This window comes from Atractosteus spatula, chromosome 8 (genome assembly GCF_055471065.1).
Source record: "Atractosteus spatula isolate fAtrSpa1 chromosome 8, fAtrSpa1.hap1, whole genome shotgun sequence".
Classification (NCBI taxonomy): domain Eukaryota; kingdom Metazoa; phylum Chordata; class Actinopteri; order Semionotiformes; family Lepisosteidae; genus Atractosteus; species Atractosteus spatula.
Window position 1 is genome coordinate 3,330,770 of NC_142713.1, and position 21,681 is coordinate 3,352,450.

At 45.3% G+C, this 21,681-nt stretch overlaps 1 protein-coding gene across 2 annotated transcripts in view; it reads left to right on the forward strand.

Annotated features, from left to right (window-relative positions):
- Window positions 1-4,884: 4,884 nt before the first annotated feature.
- The window catches only part of tbc1d30 (TBC1 domain family, member 30), a 40,826-nt gene continuing 24,029 nt past the window's right edge, over window positions 4,885-21,681 (forward strand). For both annotated transcript variants that reach the window (XM_088923116.1, XM_088923117.1), the window contains exons 1-5: window positions 4,885-5,650; window positions 6,921-7,085; window positions 16,900-16,961; window positions 18,339-18,404; window positions 20,178-20,303. In XM_088923116.1, the coding sequence (XP_088779242.1) occupies window positions 5,086-5,650; window positions 6,921-7,085; window positions 16,900-16,961; window positions 18,339-18,404; window positions 20,178-20,303 (984 nt within the window). In that variant the 5' untranslated portion in view covers window positions 4,885-5,085. The remainder of the gene's footprint in view (window positions 5,651-6,920; window positions 7,086-16,899; window positions 16,962-18,338; window positions 18,405-20,177; window positions 20,304-21,681) is intronic.

The window sequence follows — 21,681 nt, forward strand, 5'->3', positions numbered from 1 at the left end:
CTGTGTTTGAGCATTTTAAAATGGAAGGGGGTATTTGCAGACTATGTACCCCTGACGATATTTTTTGTCTTGAATTGTTATATTTACTCTTGTTTGTATTGTAATTTTTGTTCTTTTGTCAAGCATAAATAAAAAAAAAGAGTGGACTGAATATGTATCCTGATTTTGGATACGCAATGATAACCTGTTTGTTTGTTTTTCTAATCTTGCCGTTTCATTAACAAAACGGTTTTAAAAAAGGTGTGGTGTGGTGTTGAGGCACGCCGATGGCAATTCTGCTTCAAAACAGAGGGAACTGGACCCGACCCCCCCGTTTTAAAATCGTTCTTGTGAACGATATTACCGGTGTAGACTCCAGCTCCATTGCAACTCTGTACCTGACAAAGTGCTTAGAATAGGGAAGGATAGATCATAACAGAACTGCAAGCTATAAGCTAGAACTGCTATGATATACTATAATATAGTATACACACACACACAGATCCTGTATGTATATATTAATCCTATTGATACAATACGTGTTAAAAATTCCCCTTTGTTTCTGGAAATCCATTGGGCAGTCTGACTCCTAGTGAGAACTTGGTTAAAATCCTTAGCTAGAGGAAAGTGGTGAAAGTGGAAATCGAAATGTCCGTCCATCCGTTTTCTAACCCCTTTATCCTATCCCAGCAAGCAACGGGTGCAAGACAGGGTAATAATAATAATTGCTTACACTTATATAGTGCTTTTCTGGACCCTCCACTCAGAGCTCTTTACAGGTAACGGGGATCCCCTCCACCACCACCAGTGTGCAGCCCCACCTGGATGATGCGACGGCAGCCATAGTGCGCCAGAACGCTCACCACACACCAGCTCTCAGTGGGGAGGAGAGCAGAGTAATGAAGCCAATTCATAGATGGGGATTATTAGGAGGCCATGATTGGTAAGGGCCAATGGGAAATTTTTAATGACCACAGAGAGTCAGGACCTCAGTTTTACGTCTCATCCGAAGGACGGTACACCCTGGATGGGACGCCAGTCCATCACAGAACACACACACACCAGGGCCAGTCCATCACAGGACACACACACACACACACACACACACACACACACACACACACACACACACACACACACACAGGGCCAGTCCATCACAGGACACACACACAGACACACACTCACACCAGGGCCAATTTTCCCAGAAGCCAATTACCCCACCAGCATGTCTTTGGAGGGTGAGGAACATGGGGGTGTTCAAAGGCATCGAGGTTCCAGTCAGGGGAGCAGGTAGCCAGGCCCGGTCCATTATTAAAGACTATTACAGAGATCTGTGGAGAATAGGGAGGGAGGAAGCAGACAATCTGTGGAAAATAGAGGGAATAGGACTGTGTCTCAGATCCCTGTGACACCTGTAAAGAAAAAATGGCATTTTTCATGTTTGGAAGCAATTCAAAATGATCGGTGAGCTATAGATATAGAATGTAATTAATATTAATTATATTGGCTTTGTGACCTTAACTAGATGTGTGCATACACTATACTGCCTTTGGTATATAAAACACTGTAAAGTTTTGCCTTTTCAGGATTTTCTGTATTTATTTGTGAAAAGGAACTAAAGTTCTTAAAAATCGAATCGCCTGTCTTTGGGCTGTTTCGAGAGCGGTATAACTGTGGGAATAGCTCTGGAAAACCTTAACAAGGGCACCAAATCCTGAATAATCAGTAAATAGGCAGTGCCAACGAGTGGTGGCTCTCATTTCTGTGCACCTCAAGGTCACGCTGGTTTTGATAACTGTCCCTTGCCAAGTTCTTTTAGCTCATATCCTGCTTCTGACACAACGCTTGACCTCACGGCTCCTGCCCGTACAATAGTGAGGTCAGAATGAAAGATAAAAGAGATTTTAGCTCTTCATCTCAGTCCTGGAAGAAATGTCATGACCTACTGAACGTCTGCTGGTATTCCACTCCAAACGCTTCTGGGTTTAATAAGAGATTCTGCCATTCAATTCAAAGTCAATAGTCTTCTGTAAGGACTATATCGCCTATTCACCTCTCAGCGCACATTAACGCTGTTTTTTCTGCTTCATAAATTATTAATTATGTTAATGACATTTCATGATTCATTTTGGGGGGTACGTTTCCATTTTACTGTCTGTGTGGAGTCTGCATGTTCTCTGTGTGGTCATGGGGGGGTTTCCTCCCCACAGTCTAAAGACATACTGGAAGCTGAACTGGCTTCTGGGAAAACGGTGTGCGTGCTGGGATAGGCTCCGACTCCCCTGCGACACTGTACTGGATAAAGTGGTTGGGAAAAGGGTGAATGTTATAACACACTTTTTGCTTTTTTTGCTTTCACATGGTAAACTATAGTGAATACGTATAAGGGTACCAAATCAAATGGATTTAACCCTGCCGAAATTCAGAAGAAGGGATGGAAACGCATACTGTATTTAAGGTGAATCTTATTTGACGGTATATTTTAAAGGTGTTAGCACTTTTCTCCTCAGTGTTACCATCTCTTAATATCCAGAAGAAGGACCAACGCTTTTATTTCCTGAATTCTCCTCATTTCTGTTTTTTTTTTAATCATCGGTAACTTTTTTTTATTTCACAAAAAATAGGGCAAAACAAAAAACATCTTGTCATCGGCAAGATGAGCTACAGCGTGAGGAGATGTCTCTAGATGTACGCTGGTGTTTGTTTTCGAAACGTTAAGACCTAAAATGGGGGAAACTCTTTGGGCTCTAGGTTGACATACCAGCCTCTGTAGCTGGATCCTAGACTTCCTCACCAGCAGGCCCCTGACTGTCAGGATTGGCAAGCTCACCTCCAACACGCTCACCCTTAACACCTGCGTGCTCAGCCCACTGCTTTACTCCCTGTTCACCCACGACTGTACTGCCAAGTTCAGCACAAACACCATCGTCAAGTCTGCCGACGATACCACAGTCGTGGGCCTGATCACCGACGACGATGAGACTGCCTACAGGGAGGAGATGAAACAGCTTGCAGACTGGTGCCCAACCAACAACCTATGTCTCAACATCAGCAAGACCAAAGAGCTGATCGTTGACTTCAGGAGACAAGGAAAAGTCCACTCCCCCATCTACATCGAAGGGACTGTGGTGAAGAACTTCTAGTTCCTAGGTGTTCACATCTCTAAGTACCTCACATGAGCACTCAACACCTCCAGTGTCATCAAAAAGGCACAACAGCGGCTGTACTTCCTGAGCAGGCTGAAGAAAATCCGCCTGCATCCACAGATCCTCACCAACTTCTACAGATGGACGGTGGAGAGCATACTGACCATCTGCATCACATTCAGGTACGGCAACTGCACCGCGTCCGACCGTCAGGCCCTGCAGCGGGTGGTCAAATCTGCCCAACACATCATCAGTAGGGCCTAACCATCCCTCCAGGAAATCTACAACACCAGGAGTCTGAACAAAGCCACCAAAATTATGTCTGACCCCACTCACCCCAGTCATAACTTGTTTGTCCCCCCCTACCGTCTGGAAGAAGGTTCCGGACACTCCAGTCGCACACAACTAGACTCCAAAACAGCTTCTCCCCCTGAGCTGTCAAGCTGGTGAGGCCCCCACTCCCTCCCATCATGCTATGATCTCTCCTCACTTCTTCCTGTACCCGCAGTGACCGTACTCCAACACCACCACATACACGACAACTGAATGGAAGCCGACATTGTACTTAAAACTGTACTATTTATTAATCACCGTATTATTTTTGCACTGTTCGCCGAATTACTTTTGCACTGTTTTTTGTCCTGTTCGTATACTTCTCTGTATTTGCACAGTTTTTGACGATTTTGCACTGGCACCATACTGTTGTTCACACTGTTATTGGTATTGTATTACTGTCTACTGTCCTATATTTTTTTACTGCACCCGAGAGACTAATGAGCAACACTTTTCACTGTACTATGCACCCGTGTACGTATAATGACAAAGTTGAATTGAATATTTATATGTACTGGAGTTTATGATCAGCAACAATTTACTGAAAGCCACCAGTCTTGTGTTTTTTTAACAACTTTGTCATTAATACCGCTTTTATTAGGGAGAGGATAAACAAAGCATTAGCCATCTTCAGTTCCCACTGACCTGAACCTCCGAAACGTTAATAATTTCGCAGTGTTACCCTCTCCACGTCCATTATGCTAAAACGCTAGCCTTTGTGCTAGAAAACAGATTTATCACGGTTAACTGTTACCTGAAAACAAAATCGGTTCCAAACGCAAATCGCCTTCGGAGAGTGTTTCCGCGCAAGGGAGGAAAACACGCAACAGAAGCGAACAAAATGCACCATGTCGAAGATTAATCAAGAACTTTCTACGCATTTTTTTCCCGACTCCGAGGAAGACATTGGGAATCTTTACCCTCACGGGCTTTGAATGTTTTGTGAGGGGGAAAAAAAATGTATTTACTCTGAAAATGAAATAAAGGTATTCCCTGCTTTTTAGAATAGGGGAGGGTGGTTTATTTTAAACAAACACTTTTCGGAGGTGTCCGGAAAAAGTGGAGCGTTTAATTCCAGCGGGCGGCCGAGACACGAGATCCGGGATGTCCCGGAGAACAATAAATTCCTGTAACAATAAATAAATAAACGGCAAGTTTTAAGCTTCCCGAAGCGCTCTGAGCTCGGATTTTGTGGGTCCCAGACAAAAAAAACGTCTTGATAATGTGCGTGTTCTGCGCAGGTACCTCTGCTACCTTTACAGTTTACACCTGCTCGGAGGTGGGGGTAAAAAACAACAACACAACACGTTTGTGCAGCAGGACAATTCAAGCGGGCGGTACTATGAGCTGCTGGAGGGGAGTTCTTCAAGCTATCTGAATCGCAGGAAGGAAACATGATCGCCAGCCAAACCAGCCGGCTCAACCTAGGCTGGGGGAATGGGATGCACCCGGAACTGTGCTCTGCGGTGAAGTTGCACCGGCGGGCCACCTGGAGGGAGTGCGTGGTTACCTGTGCGCGTCTCACCTGCTCCGGGCCCCGCTCCGCATGAACTTCTCTTCACTTGGAGCAGGATGTGAGGCGTAAGCGGGCTGGAGACCGCGGTGAGGGCAAAGAAACAGACAAAAAATGGCGTCTCCGGTACAACTTGGCCGGAGCGAACTTTTGGAAATCGACATCTGCGCTGGTCGGGGCTCCGAGGGGGAGGACGGCGTCTGCGCCCATGCAGGCGGCGGCGGCGGCGGTTCCCCGGCGGACGGCTTCTCGGCGTTTCAGCGGTGGGTCCCCGCCAAGCGGAAGACGGTCCGGGAGTCCAGCCAGCGGGGAGAAAACGGGGGCTTCGCCGCCGAGCAGAACGGGACGCCCGCACCACGCCCGAGCCCGACCCAGCCCCGCAACGGCGAGGTGCGGGACGCTGCGGATCCTACCTGGACCGGACCCTGGCCGGACCGCGAACTCGAACGCGCCGGGCCCACGCGTGTCCCCCGCACCTCCATAGTGGACTGCCTTCTCGTGGAGCTGTACGATACGTACTCCGGCTCCGGCGGGAAGAGCGTGGACAGCGTGGACAGCTCGACCGAAGCCTCGAGTTCCGATGCCTTCCTGGGCCGGAGCAACACCGGCTCGAACTTCCTGCTGGAGCTGCAGGAGAAGCACACCCGGCGACACCAGATGAAGTACCTGGCCCAGAAAGGTATCGTATCTTATGTAGGTTTACGTAACAATCAGGACCGACACTCTACAGAGAAGCCTTTTGAGTCCCCCCCCCCTTCAATTTTACTGTTAATAACACTAAATGCCAGCGCTGTTGGCTTTTTTTAATGCAACGCCACTAAACAGCTGCGAATTTGTTTTTGCCCAGGCACTTTTGATAAATGTCATGCTGAAAGTTGACTCATACAGGTGATATCGCGGCTTGCACACGGCAGTTCAGTCGAGTCGCCAGGTGAGAAGGTTTAGCAGCTGGTATTGAAACGGTCGAGTCTGTTCTCCTGGATGAGCTCTGTTTTCAAGGTCCCCGGTGTCGTCTTTTTTTTTACTTAAAGGGGATGTATCGGCCATTCATGACGTTAACAACGAGATTTCGGCTCTTGCAACCTGAGCTAGAAATTCCTTTTTTTATTTTAGGTTAGAAGCTTTGTACCCCTTCATTATTGGCCTAACCTGCACAGATAAGAATGGCCCGTTTTGCGACAGCATATGTGATATGGGATGTCATAGAGCAGAAGTACAATAATTAATAGCGGTCATCAATATTTCCTTTAATGCGAAGTACGAAGTCACAACGTTTTTAATACTTTTAAGACTTTTTACACCCTCCCTATATTAATTCAGTGGGCATGCATTACACCAGGTTAACTGTACGATAAAGAGTCTGATTGATAAGCGACTTGTGTTGCAAAGGCAATATAGTGTTCTAGTAATTGGTCTTAAAGTTCTGTGATTTGGATGTTTTGAGTCACCTTGAGGGCAGCAGGGGTCAGCGTTTGCTGCCTCCGAGTTTCGGGGCCCTGCGTTCAATTCCTTGACTTGGACTTGGAGTGCTGTCTGTGTGGAGTTTGCATGTTCTCGTGTGCTCCTCCGGGTGCTCCAGGTTTCCTCCCACAGTCCAAAGACATGCTGGGTGGGGGGGGGGTTAATAGGAATAGGTCCCGGTGAGGGAGTGCGAGTGTGTCTGTGTGTGTGTTCTGTGATGGACTGGCGTCCCATCCAGGGCGTATCCTCCCTTGCCCCCGCTGCTTGCCAGGATAGACTCCGGCCCCCCCATGACAATGAATTGGATGAGTCAGTTGGAAAGATGGATGCATAGATGTTCTCCAAGAAGTGAGAAAAGAAAGCAAGGTGTGGTTGAAGTGTATTACTGATGTCTGGAAAATGGACAGATGGATTTCCTCAAGTCCTTGGAATGAGTTGCAGCTGACAGATATATTTTTATATGTATTCCCCCCCCCCACGTGGCCCAGACACGGAGGAGCTCAAGTGGATCGTCCAGGAGGTGAACTATCGGATTGGGATCCAGTCCGCAAAGCTGGTTAGACAGCTCAGGAGGAAGGACAGGCTGTACCACAAGCTCCAGAAGAACAGTGACATTGTAACAGCGTGCTTGCAGGCTGTGTCCCAGAAGAGGCGTAAGTAGTTATTTCTTTATGTTTGGAGCCAAGATTCTTTCCAAAATCGAAGGACCAACTTATTTTCGTCTTCAGAATTTGCTTTGGAGGCTGTAAAACCAAATATAGAAGCTAGTGGCGCTGATCACAGAGGCAAATATTTAATGTTATACACTGAAGCCTCTGCACAAGCAGCACATTGTAGTAATGAACACAATTCATTTCATTGATACTTTTGTGAAGTATTGTGAACCTGAGATCATTCCCATGTTAATAAAAAAGGGGCCAAAATTGATAGAATGATGTATTTGTAATTCTGAGCTCATCCTTGTAGCCCAATTTGATTCAAATGTCCCTTCACCTCAGCATAGAGATAGTGTACCTGAGAGAAACGCATTAATAGCAGATGCAAATGTGTTATTTGGTTAGCACACTTATCTTTGCTCTGGCCTTTTTTTTTTCATGAGTTAATGGATTGTGGCTGTCACAGGGTCAAAGTTCAAGGTTAAAGGTCACAGGTTAAATGATCTAACCAAATGACTTCCCACAATGTAACAGCATGGCAGCAGCTGCCCTCTGTATCCTTCTCTGGTTAAAGAACACAGAAGGCCGCTCATCACTTGGTCTGCTTCAGCGCTGAAATCGCCACCGACACCTGCGACGGTGCTCTGTCAGGGGTGTTGTAAACTAACATACGAGCCGTGCCATGTCAATGGTTCTCTGTTGTTATACAATACATTTTTCAAGCATGAAAAAAAAAAATCAGGTTCTCCCAGGCTGGCTGTAGGAAAGCGAAGAAGGAAAACTGCACATCAGTTTGTACACAAATCAATGTGCTCCTGTTCTTCGCCGCAAAGAGACTTGACCCCAGTAACCTCTTTAAAATCAGCCGGGAGAATTCTCCCCAGATGGGAGCGGTTCAGCTGAGCATTCATGGAAGACACAATCTGAAGCAGCACAGCACAGAGGTGTATGTATTGACGGGGTGGAGCGGTGGCTCTGTGGCTCAGGATCTGCGCCTGTGGCCGGGAGGTTGCCGGTTCGAATCCCGCGGCCGGCAGAGGAATCCTACTCCTTTGGGCCCCTGAGCGAGGCCCTTCACCCCAGCTGCTCCAGGGGCGCTGTACAATGGCTGACCCTGCTCTCTGACCCCCAGCTTCTCTCCCTGTCTGTGTGTCTCATGGAGAGCAAGCTGGGGTCTGCGAACAAGACAAATTCCTCATGCAAGAAATTGTATAGGGCTAATAAAGCAACCTTATCACATTACATTATTATCGTAACACAACATGAATAGCAGGTGAAACAACCGAAGAATGACAGGAGCCCTGCACATTACTTGAAGTACATGTGCTGCAGGAGACCATGCGATATGAGCCGCAGGTGCTACAAGGACTTCTATGGCTAGACCCTTTGAAAGCGTTAAAGCGTTTGTTATTATCCCATTGCTAGTTTTGGAGTTCCGACTCTTTCGTGGGCTCTTCGATAAACACGGCTCACTGGCGCCACCTGGTGTCTTGCCAGGGGTGAGCAGGAAAGGTTTTTTTTTCTGCAACCAGATGGAAAGTGTGCAAACGTCTTAGCAGCCGTCGTCCATTTCTAACATAAACAGGCATAATTATTAATCAGCTTACAGGGCTGGGTGTTATTGCTGGTTTAGTCTCCAAATGCTGAATTGTGTTTGCAGAAACGTATTCAGTGGCGAACAGTGAAGTGGAGGAATGACAGGGGTCAATTCTGCACTGAAAAGTAAAAAGAAAGGAAAGATGGGATGCCAAGGAGAAAGCAAAAAGAAAAAAAACTGAATAATGAGCGCAGAGTTGAGTGTGAACAAACAAAGGGAAGTTTAGGTGAAACCGGGTGGCGAAAATTTAAAATCTGTGAAGGAAAGGAGGGGTTTAGGAAAGAAATGAAATTATTATTGAAGGCTGATGGAAGGATGGCCTTCTGGTTGCCAGCAGGCCTGTCACTCAAAACGGGCAGCCCCCCCCCACTGGAGCCCAGCAGGTGTGAGCCTGGCCAGTACCTGGAGGGGAGACTCCTGGGAAAGCTGAGGCTGCTGCTGGGGAGAGGTGTGAGTGGGGCCAGCAGGGGGCGCTCACCCTGCGGTCTGTGTGGGTCCTCATGCCCCAGTATAGTGACGGGGACACTAGACTGTCAAAAAGGCACCGTCCTTCGGATGAGATGTAAAACCGAGGTCCTGACTCTCTGTGGTCATTAAAAATCCCAGGGCGTCTCTCGACAAGAGTAGGGGTGTTACCCCAGTGTCCTGGCCAAATTTCCCCCCTGGCCTTTACCCCTCATGGCCTCCTAATAATCCCCCTCTCTGAACTGGCTCCATCCCTCTGCTCTCCTCCCCACTGAGAGCTGGTGTGTGTGAGAGGACTGGAGCATCATCCAGGTGGGGCTGCACACTGGTGGGGGTAGTGGGATTCCCCCTGACCTGGGAAGAGCTCTGAGTGGAGGGTCCGGAAAAGCACTATATAAGTGTAAGGAATTATTATTAAGGAGTGATCCAAGGTTAAGGATACCTATTGCGACTGATGATTTTGTGGAGTACGAGTCCTGGGATCAGGTCAGTGTAGTCACGGCCAGGAGAGGTAAACTAAGGGGCTCTTGGCCTGGAGAGATCTTTGATCTTTGCTGCTCTGACATGATGCCTTGCATGCTTGGAACTTTTGTAAATATTTTTTCAAGTCCGAGTTTGGAGATCTTAAGTTCCTTACAGGATTAAGAGCTGGGAAGGAAGCATTCAAATGAAACCCATCTGGTCAGCGAAGGGGTCAGTTTTTCAATTGGGCAGTCACAGGAAACGCCAACCAGCAGGAAGTCTGGCTGGTCAGAGAATTCCCAGGAGGCTCTGTGAAACTTGTTTTCCTGTCTTTAAAGCAATTCTCTTGAATTGCAAGACAGAGGATATTTTGATCATCAGGAGCTCATTGATTTAATGTATAATTAAAACTTGCTTGACATGGTCAGGCTAACACTTGAGCGAATCTGTGTCGTGTATCTATTTGTCTTAGATCTTATTTTTTTTATTAACATGCAGCAAGGCAGCGCTAAATAACCAGGTATAGTAAAACTGATATTTTTTTTCTTGATGAGCATGACTTCTTGATAGTGTGCAGCAATCACGTCCAACACATTTATTTTTATTTATTGTTTAACCAACAATGCATGGGACATCTGGCTCACTGTTTATGAGATGAATGAATTTTGCAGTTAATTTTAATTGTTGTTCTACCCCAAGAAGAGAAGAGAGAGAATTTTCTTCTGCCTTTTACGTGCGTTTGGTTCTGCTTGTAAAGTTTTATGGACACAATTCTTTGAGAATTTGAACTGTTTCAGACACAAGATCCCTGATTAATCAAGCACTTTTATCAATTTTAAGTGAAAATGCCGTTCCTTGTTAACTGTACTTTATTTTTTTTACTTTAGCAGTGTTATAAAATTAAAAGAAAACTGTCTTCACAAAATGGTGTCAATTTAGGTGCCGGAAAAAAATTGAATGCGTTTACTGTGAGTTTTTTAACATACTGATGCCGTTTGCCATGTGCTTCTTTGAGAAAATTGCTCTGCAGTGAATGTCAGATTATCTCGTTGACGCACACTCACACCTGGGACAATTTTCTTAGAAGCCAGTGTGTCTTTGAACAGTGGGAGGCGACTGGAGTACCTGGGAAAAAAACCCATGTGAACACTGGGAGAACATGCAGACTCCACACAGACAGCATCCCGGCTCTGGATTTGAACCCGGGTCCCCAGCGCTGCGAGGCAGCAATACTGACCACTGTGTCGCCACCTAGCACCATGTTGTCCCATTTTACATCAAATCATGCAGCAAAAACATGCAATAAATGGCACACTCACTATATACTGTACTGGACGATATTCTATTATAATAACTCGCCAGAACAGGTTTGTTTAGTCTTTCTCTTGATGGCTATAATCTAAATAGCAAATGGTAAGTCATTGATAAGGAGGAGTCATACAGGAGGTAAAGTGACCTGTTTTATTTGCATTTCTGATCTCCTATCAGAATCACCGGCCAGCTCATAGAAGTAGTCTGCATTTAGACTTCAGTTTCTGGACAGACATTTGCTATAGTGATTTGCATGTTTCCAGCAGGTGTTCTCCGCTGATGAAACAGCGCAAGATTGATTCCATCAGATAAATGGAGATCAAGCCTCTCATCCATTCACTGCTGCAAACGTGCCCAGAATGCAAACGCACCTGCTTTAATCCAAATGAAAAGAAATGATCCATTTACTTTCTAATCTTTTCCCAATTCAGGGTTGAGGTGGGGGATGGAATCTATGCCGGTAAGGCAGTGTACACCCTGGATGGGACACCAGTCCATTGCAGGGCACACACACAAAAACACTCACCCATTCCACACAGCCAGTGTGGAACTTTATTGGAGAATTGAGAATTTTCTTAGGCAGCACAGTGGCGCAGTTGTTAGCATTGCTGCCTCGCAGCACTGAGGCCCTGGGTTCAATTCCTGGGGTGCTGTCTGTGTGGAGTTCGCATGTTCTCCCTGTGTTCGCATGAGTTTCCTCTGGGTGCTCCAGTTTCCTCCCACAGTCTAAAGACATACTGTTGGGTTACTTGTAGGGAAATTGGGCTCTGGTATGAGTGTGTGTGTCCGTGTGAGCCTTGTGAGGGACTGGCGTCCCATCCAGGGTGTACCCTGCCTTGTGCCTGTTGCTTGCTGGAATACACTCCCACGACCCTGCACTGGATAAACTGGTTGGAAAATGGATTGATAGTATAAAGATAGGGATTTCCAACAGCTCTGTGTGATAATACAGTGACAGACTCGGGAAATCTTTCATCTTCTCTGCGATCGCACTCCGCATAATCTAAAATAGCTCTCATCTCCCGATGCAGTGCTGTACTGTCTTCTTTGTGAGTGACGTTTGTCTGTTTTTCTTGTATCGCTGTGTGGGCCTCTGCAGCGAAATAATTATAATAATTTTAATGGAGTTCAAATGTGCTTCTAAATCCGCCTTGTTCTCACGGTCTCCCTCCCTTTGGATATTAAAGTTCATTGACAGGCAACCTTAGCAATATCAGGCTTATTCCACGCTGAAGAGAGAAGAGACGGAACATTTCGGCTGTGGAGCCTTCCTCTACCCCTGAAGAAGGCTCCACAGCTGAAATGTTGCGTTCCTTCTCTTCTGTCCTCATCATGGAATAGACCTTTACTTGTTCCTTTGCAGCCTAGGCATGCTGACGCAGCTCCCTCCTGAAACAGCCTTAGCAACATACTGCTTTGTAGTCTATAGTAAGTCATAAGTACGGCTGTTATTGTCAGCTCATTCTCTGTTGGATTCTTCATTGAGATATTATTCTCAATGCCAAAACCTTATAAACCTTATAAACCTTAAACCGTGCCAGCAGCCATATCACCCTGCAGCTCCCAGCTGGCAGCCCCACTGGAGCTCAGCAGGTGTGAGCCTGGCCAGTACCTGGAGGGGAGACCTCCTGGGAAAAACTAAGGTTGCTGCTGGGAGAGGTGTTAGTGGGGCCAGCAGGGGGCGCTCACCCTGCGGTCTGTGTGGGTCCTAATGCTCCAGTATAGTGACGGGGACACTAGACTGTAAACAGGCGTCTTCGGATGAGACGTAAAACCGAGGTCCTGACTCTCTGTGGTCATTAAAAATCCCAGGGCCGTCTCTCGACAAGAGTAGGGGTGTTACCCCAGTGTCCTGGCCAAATTTCCCCCCTGGCCTTTACCCCTCATGGCCTCCTAATAACCCCCCTCTCTGAACTGGCTCCATCCCTCTGCTCTCCTCCCCACTGAGAGCTGGTGTGTGTGAGAGGACTGGAGCATCATCCAGGTGGGGCTGCACACTGGTGGGGGTGGAGGGGAGTCCCCATCACCTGTAAAGTGATTTGAGAGGAGTGTCCAGAAAAGCGCTGTATAAGTGTAAGCAGTTACTATAATAATTATTATTATTCAGAAAGAGTTGAATTGGAGTTCATGTTCTCCAGAACCTCATTAAATATTTAACTCATTTATACTAATTTACAGTTTCTTGCGGGGAAGCCCAAGATGAGCTCACACCACAAGGTACAGGGTGCCTCGATGCAGGGGTTGGGTAATTGGATTTTAATTTTGCTCTCTCGCGGCTCGGGGACCCTGGGGTGCTATCTGTTTGGATTGTTATATGTTCATCCTGTGTTTGTGTGTGTGGGAGCCTTGTGAGGGACTGGCGTCCTGTCCAGGGTGTACCCTGCCTCGTGCCCGTTTCTTCCTGGGATAGACTCCAGCTCCCTGGCACACCTGAATGGGAAGAAATGGTTAGAAAATGGATGGATTTTAATTTGACTCTCCAGGTTAAATTTATGGGGCTCAGGAAGGGAGCCTTCTGTGTGTTGTGCTAGGATTGGATTCAGAGTTGTGTTGACATCAGTTTTGCTGTTAAAACTGGTCACTTTACTTTCAGGTACTCTTGAAATTTCATATTATACAAACTAGAGTCTGAAACGCCCTTCTCTTTAATAAATCGGCGCATTCTTTTGTTTACCAGCTTCATTCACATTTTCCGTAACTATAAAGTAACGTTACAAACCTTCTTAGGCAAAAAAACAACAACCAAATCTTATTTTTAAAATCAATCATAGGTTGTAACACCGGGTTCGCCGTTTACTTAGTAGGCTGATTGACGGGATTAATAAAAAAAGAGGTGGTGTTTGAAATATTTATTGGCGTTTAATATCGACTTGAGGGGTAAAACTGTAAAAAAAACAACAACTCGAAAAGCAAATTTGCTTTCGCTCCGTGCGCCTGTACTCGTTATCTGCGTTCTTTCGCCCAGACAAAGGCGACAAAATGCCACCTGCAGCCCTAAGATCCATTTCCCATCTCTCGGCTACCGTCCATGAGCCGGCAGGTCTTCATAATTAGACAGGAATGATCCAGACCTCACACGGCCTCCCCCCGCCTTCGATGACGCCGGTGGTGTGGGTGGGTGTGTGCGTGGATCACCGTGGGACCGCGCCGTTGCTGCAGTGCAGATACTCGGGAGAGGGGAAATAAAAACCAACAACACACACACGCGTCCGTGATTTTATCTCCGCATTTTCCTTCAGCGTTGAAGAATTTGTGCCATCCTTTATCTTCGTGTGGTACGCGCGGCATTTTCGAGATCAGGGAAAGAGAAACGGAAGCGCGGCTCGGATAGCAAAGATGGATGGGCCAGCCAACTGATTTTTTTCCCTCCTCCTCCCCGTCTTTTTCTGGAACAATGTTGGAGACGATCTGAGGGACGTTTCTAGGCAAGGGGGACGTTGTTGTGTCAGAAGGAAAATAACGCAACCTCTCTGTCGGTCACCGATGAAGCAAGACAGGCTCACCTGTGCCAAAAGGTCTAGAGGCTGCGTGAAAAAACAGAATAATGGAGGAGTTAGCAACATCATCAGCAATGTCCTCAAGAAGCGCAGTTGCATTTCCAGAAGTGCCCCAAGACTGCTCTGCACTTTAGAACCAGGTGATGTGTTTTTGTGTGTGTGTGTGTGTGTGTGTGTGTGTGTGTGTGTGTGTGTGTGTGTGTGTGTGTGTGTGTGTGTTCTTATCCGGAGTCTTTTAACGGTGAGGTGAGCAATCGGGCCGATTCTGACATTTTCACAATGATCTTTAATGGTCAAGCCCGCGATTACAACATGAGCCCTTTAAACCGGGCTCGTATCGTATATCCAGGGGCGTCTTGGCTTCATGCTGTGCGATTACTGGATCTTTGTTTCGAGCGGCTGTTTTTGTTTGGTTTTGTTTACGTTTGGTGTGACATTTTTTTTTATTGAGGCGCGCTGCGTGCGTCTACACGGCATGAATCGTTTTGGGTTTAAACGTGGAAGAATGTTTTTATTGCGCGCTCCGTCCCTGTGTGTGAAATCGCGTCGTCCTCGGTTTACAGCCCGTCGTCCCGGAGAAGAAGGAGGGTGGGTTTCGGGGAGGATGATCCTTGTTCGTCGCAGGACGAAAGCGACGGATACGAACAGGTTGGAGGCGAGTGATGAAGGGCTGTGTTTGGTGTGGCAATCGTGTTTTTTTTAACCCGAAGCGATGACTGAAACGGAGCCAGGTTGTTCAGTCTTTGTCGTGTGTGTGTATATATATATAAAAAGTGTGGGGTGTTGGCGAAACGGTGCGTTATCGATTCAGGCGTGGGACAGAAATTGCTGCAGGACCCACAGATACAAAAACACAGCGATGGTTGCTCCTGCAGCTGTCCGAATGCAATGTTGTTATTCGTGAACCTTCAACAAGTGCTAAGTTAATGATATAATTTCATCGGGGCTGCTGAATGGTTTTTTTTTTTAATTGACCACGTAATTTTCTGTACTTCTTGGACGTAGCAACCTCAGCGAGAAGGAGGAGGAGGAGGGGGGAAATTCAGCACCAGCGTGTTGGACAGCGACGGCCGAAGATGCAGAATGGGGGCAGAATGCTTCATTTTTCCTGAAACAAAAAATCAAAACGCGACTGTTAATTTGTTTAGTTTCTTTAACGGAACACGGGAATTTAAATATATATATATACATGCTGTTGACGGTAACGGAAAACTGTCTCGGACGTTTTGCAGAACCACAGTAGGTAGTAGATACCGCTGTTTGAGGCCTGCTGGCGGGGAAGAGCGTTAAGGCTGTCGTCAAGCTTTTCCATTATTTATGTTTTGAATTCTCGACTAACTCCCTACACCAATTTCTGTGCCTTTCATTTCCGTGAGTGTTTAATACGTGTCCTTATTTTATTAAAACTGAAAAAAAACAACAACAATCTCTGAGTGCGTACCGAGAACAGTTCACGTATCCTGAGCGCGATGGCTGCTCCTCTTGTTTTGTTTTGTAATGTTCTCCGTAGTCAGACATTACTGTTCCCGTTCCGCGTGAAATACCGGTCAGTGTGTCGAAATCGTGCGCAATAGTCAATAAATTACATTATCGGCTTTTGTCGGTAAAGTACGTATTACCTGCGTTTCTGTCCGGGCTTCAATTAAAAAAAAAATTAAAGTGCTGGCTGGAAGAATTCAACTTCGCTTTTTAACTTTCGAGTGGTGTGTGAAAACTTTGCACAAAGAGATGGTGTTGGGAAATGGTGAACGTAAGATTCGGTGGTCGGTAGCTGGGATATAGAGGCAAGCCGCTCGAGTTTTGTCAGGAAAAACCAAATATACCAGTCGAATTGCAGGAAACAGGCTGCTAACAGGAGGAGTGTGTTCAGCCATGTACTGGTTTGGTCTGCTTAGCTAGTGATCCCAGGTTTGTTCCGAAAGGTCTTTAACAGGATGGCTGCATCGGATCAGTGCTGCTCTCGGGGTGAAGTGGCCCACTATTTCAGGCTACATTGACTTCGGTCCTCCAGTCCTGGTTCTGTTGCTGAGTTTGCAGTAGGCCACTGGGCTTACTCTCTGGATTTTGACTACCTGAATCAGATTTGCCCCATCTGTCGCCAGTTCTTCCTGCGGTTTTCTGGATAATTTTTTCCCCCCCCCCCATACCTTTTCTACCTTGACTAAAAGAGGACAGTTTTCAAGTTATCATGAAGGCCTACAGTATGTCCTTTTCGTGAGTTTCCTCTTCATGTTTGGTGACCCCCCCCCCATTTAATCATTTTTAAAACTCATTTCATTGCCTGCATGGGATTTTTCTTTTAATTCACGAGCTTAAAGTTTTGAGCGTGTTTGGGCGTGTGTTTGGGGTACTTGCGCGGAGGTGCAGTTGGAAGGTTTTGATGTGAAAGCTGTGTGCTGTGCATTCATTTTCCTGCGTTTTGCCTGATGCCGGTTCAAAGCTCTAAGCCAAATGTATTGTGCTTTCTTTTTGTCTTCAGGTGTCGACACAAGGCTGAAGTTTACGCTTGAGCCATCTTTGGGCAAAAATGGATTTCAACAGGTAAAGATGTGTATGCTTTTTTCATCTTTGGGGGTTTTAATATTTTCCCAAGAGGAAACGGGACCTGTGCCTGTCTCAGTGCAGTCTGACAAAAAGGCGTGCTTGAATTGCTCGGCAGCTGCCTGACTTCGAGAATCACTGTCACCTCAATGCAGTTATACGCCATTGGCAGTCAAGAAGAATGAATGTCAAGACTTGGTTGCCTAATTTTCTTAAAAAGAGCTCTCGTCGAGGTGTTAAAATAAGACTGTGTAACCTTATTCACAAAAACAGGCGGGGATGCAAATATATTGACCACCTGATTAGCAACACCACTAACTATTAACCTAGCACAGCTCTGGAAACGGTAGAAGTGTTTTCAATTCTAGAAAATTGCCAGGAAATAATTCTCTCATTCCATTACTGCAAACTTCACATTGGAAGATCAGTGGATTTTGTTGGTGCCTTATTAATCCTTGCCTAATTCATTGTGGTGTCGTGTTCATATTGCGAAGAATGTTTACATAGACAAACTATTCAGACCTTCCAGTTGAACATTTTCCATACTATATCTGTGTTTACTGATGTAGTATCACAACACTTTGTACAGTATATCCTTCATATTTTTCCCCTCTGTTAATATTTCATTTAGCAGGCGTCCTTGTTTCAAGTGACTTTCATATCATAGAGTCAATGAACTGTAAAAGCTAAGAAGAAATTAGTTGATGCACAAAAGCGAACACAGCACAGTAACTGTCCCCAAGTGTGTATCGAAGTGTCCTGCGTGAAGAATGATAAAGAAGGGTTCTGCTTGTGGGTGGCATGGTGGCGCAGTGAGCAGCATTGCTTTCTCGCAGTGCTTGGGTTCTGGGTTCAGTTCCGGCCCTGGGGTGCTGTCTGTGTGGAGTTTGCATGTTCTCTCAGTATTCACGGTGGATTCCTCCCACATTCCAAAGGCTTACTGGTAGGTTAATTGGCATCTGGGAAAATTGGCCCTGGTGTGAGTGTGTGTGTGTATCTGTGTGTGCCCTGCGATGGACTGGTAGTTCGTCTTGTTAGGACTGGCGTCCTGTCCAGGATGTATCCTGCTTTGTGCCTGTTGCATGCTGGGATGGGTGACCCTGCCACCCTGTAAGGGATAAAGAGGTTAGAAAATGGGTGGATGTATGAATGACTATGCTTACATCTGTGTGATGGTGTCTTCCGCATAGTTTCCAACAGTACCAATCTTTGCTTGAATCCAAAGTATTTCAAATGAGAAACTCAGGCTTCTAACAGATCCCCCAACTTATGTCTTTTTTTGTGCATCTAATACAATCTTTTTCATCCTGTACATCTAACGCCCAGGAACTGGGCTCATGCTGATGGGACTGACTGGGTTTGGCTTCTCTCTCACAGTGGTACGATGCCCTCAAGGCTGTGGCCAGGCTGCCAACTGGAATTCCCAAAGAGTGGAGGAAAAGGGTAAGGTCAGCTTTGCTCTGCTTGAGTGGAATAACGGCGATAAGTAAGATGTTCGAAAAGCAGAGTCACTGGGAACAATGAAGAATCTCCATACAGTAATATGTTCAGTATTTTAGACCAAGAGAGCCTTTCATCAATAGTTCTTCATCAGGAAAACCTTTTGAATTTAATCTATTCCTTCTCTTTTATCTGTCCACAGTGTATGTCCATATCTTTCCTTTATTCCCTCTTTCATTATATTTAATTATATTAGTGATACTGCTTTTCACCTTGGATCTACTCAGGAAAAGGGAAAATTAAGAACCTCATTCTTCTTAGATTTTACTGGGCTAGATCATTTTAAATGGCCACTTTTTTTTTTACAACACAGAGTTCTTTAGACAAGTGTCAGCTTCCCTTTACCCATCGAACATCAGTCTCAGCCCCCATCACTGCCTCTGTGGTCACTCTGTGGTCCACTGCTCCTTCATCCCCTGGTCTAATAACTAAGGCCAGCTCATTGTCCCTTCGGCCAAGCCAGCCAAGGCCAGATCTGTATCCCCTTTCCCTCCAGATTGTGTATGTATAGGCACTTATAGGAGGAGCAGAGTTTGTGCAGAGTTATTGAGAGAAGCATTTTTAGAGTCTGGTATAATTTCGGAAGCTCTCTTCATGTTAAGGAAAGAGAATAGACACCAGTTGTGATAAATGTCTAAAAGTGAGGCGTTTGCTCAAGACTCCTGAGATCTAAAAGATTATCAGCCTTGATAGCTCTAGTGACAGCTATAAAAAAATAATTTTGACTCGAGAGTCCAGTGTCAAAAAGATCAAAGCTAATGGGATGATTTCTACGCTACCAAGAAGATAACACAGTTTTACTCAATGTGCCGACAGAAATGGGGTTTGAAAATCTAGCTCACACTCAAGAGCAGCAGCTGATTATCTTGGTGGGGGGAATCCAACATCACCAGGAAACACTATCTCCAACACTACCACTCTGGGTTGACTCTATGACTCTGGTGGCTGAGCTCCAGTGAATTTGCTGGATGGGAACTTATTGATTGGTGCATCGAAAGGGATCAAATGTTGTAGCTGGGTGAAACACAAAGTGCGCTTTTAGAAACTCTTTCATAGTGTTGCAGACAAAAGATTAAGTTTGTGTTGAAAAAGACCACCCTCTGTTTTGTGAAGAGCAGAAATGGATGTACACTGTTTAGGGGTTGTTTTGCTTGTCCACGTTCCAGCATGGAGACGATATTAAAGCTAGGAATTGGTGCCTTGAGTCTAGAAGTATAAGCTTGGTCATAAGATATGTTTTACAATTGGATAAGAATATACTAAATGTGCAAACCAAACAGTTAAGAGAGAGAACCAGTGTTCTTGATTGGTGCTCCAGAAATTGCACGTTTCTCTTTTTGGGTGTGTTTGGTTATAAACTATGAAACCTGACCTTCTCTTGGAAAGAGCCCTTTCCAATTCCTTACTGATTCCACCCTTTTAAAGTTTTTATATGTCGTCTGTCACGTATCAAACTGTGCATGAATCTGATCTAAACCCTCTTGCGTTGCTGTGAGAAATGGTGAGTTTTAAGATGTCCTGAAGGCCTAATTTTTGCTTCCGGCTAAGGAGATTTTTGAGAATCGCCGTGCTACGTCTCAATGTAGGGTTGTGGATCACAAAACAAACTGCATCATTGCATTGTGAAGTTGGATCTTCCGGTAAACCTTTGGACTTCAGAAGATGAAAGACATGAACTACAAATGGTACTCATTGCTGTGTTCTTCTGTCATTTAGGTTTGGCTGACTTTGGCAGATCAGTACCTGCACAGTATTTCTATAGACTGGGAGAAGACCTTGCGATTTGCCTTCAACGACCGCAGTAACCCGGATGATGATTCTCTGGGCATACAGATAGTGAAGGTATTGCAGCTACCGGTGTTTCTCTAATCCTACACTACATGTTGTAATAAATATTAAATCCTACAAACCTAATTTTTGCCTTGGATAATGGGAAGCTAAGGACAGCGGAATACCTGAATCGTGATACTTGTTTATTTTAGGCTGTCGTTGAAAAGTAAAACAGGCCTGGAAAATAGAGGTTTAATAACAGTTTCACACAAATGGTGAGGAATTTGCTCCATATAGCTTCTTTGGTTGCTAATAGCGAATTGAGCTAATAGCTTTCTGTCCTTTAAAGAAGCCAGGATATGGGCTTTAACAACATAGCTAGGCAGCTTGTTCCATACTCCCACACCACTTTGTGTACAGTAAAATTAATGAGCAAATTAATTAGCAAATGGAAGTCTTTTAATTGCTTTTATTAAGTTTTATAAAGGGAACCAAAACAAAATGCAATTTTTATGCAAATATAAGGGGAATGCCAGGAAAATAAAAAAGTTGGGAGACGACTTGAGATGCAGACTTGAGGATGTAGAAAGTCTTTAACTATGTCCATACAGCATTCCATCAGAATGATTTCTGCAGATGAAATCAAGTTTGCTTCCTTGCTTAGTGATATTGCCCGGGGAACGGTGCAGTAGTTTCTAGCCTCGGAGATTCAGTGTGCAGTGACTGCAGTTGAGTTAAAAAGGGTGACCGATGATCGAAGTCAATGCTTTGAAAACTCAGTTCAGTTTTTTTTTTCCCCCAGTTAGATCCATTTTAAAAAGGGTATTAACTTTCACCTGATTACAGAATTCCTGCCATCGGGGATGACTCTTTCAAGGTGAAAATTCAACAGAACTAAGTGTTTCCAAAGGCAGGGTATCGTTCCCACATGTGCATATGCTGTGCATCACTCATCGATTACTGTTGAGTTGTTTAAAAAATGTATGAGACCTGTAACCAAACTGAAACAGTTGGCTCAATTTCTTAGAAACAAGTGAAGGTAATTAAAGTACTCTAATTAGAAGGTCAGTACACTCAGGTGGAATAAAAAAATGGAAATTACAGTTGGGAAACACTGGTCATGACGTCATCATGCACCTAATAGAAAGTGACAAGCTGTCCGTTTCTTGTTTTTACAATGGGCAGCTATCTTACCTCACCTTCGATAAGCACTGACATTTACAGTTGTCCAGGATCGTTTTTCATACTGAGTCAAAGCAGCCTAAAAGTCCATCTGTTCACTTCTGTACTCTTTCAGCAAGAAATTGTTGTGAGCTCGAGTAATAATCAGCTGTCTTTACGGGTCATTGAAAAGTGAGACGCTAGCAATTATTGCCATTTCGGTTTCATAAAGGCTTAGGCTTCTATCTATCATGATTCAGGCAAGATCACAAGAGTCCCGGAACCATCC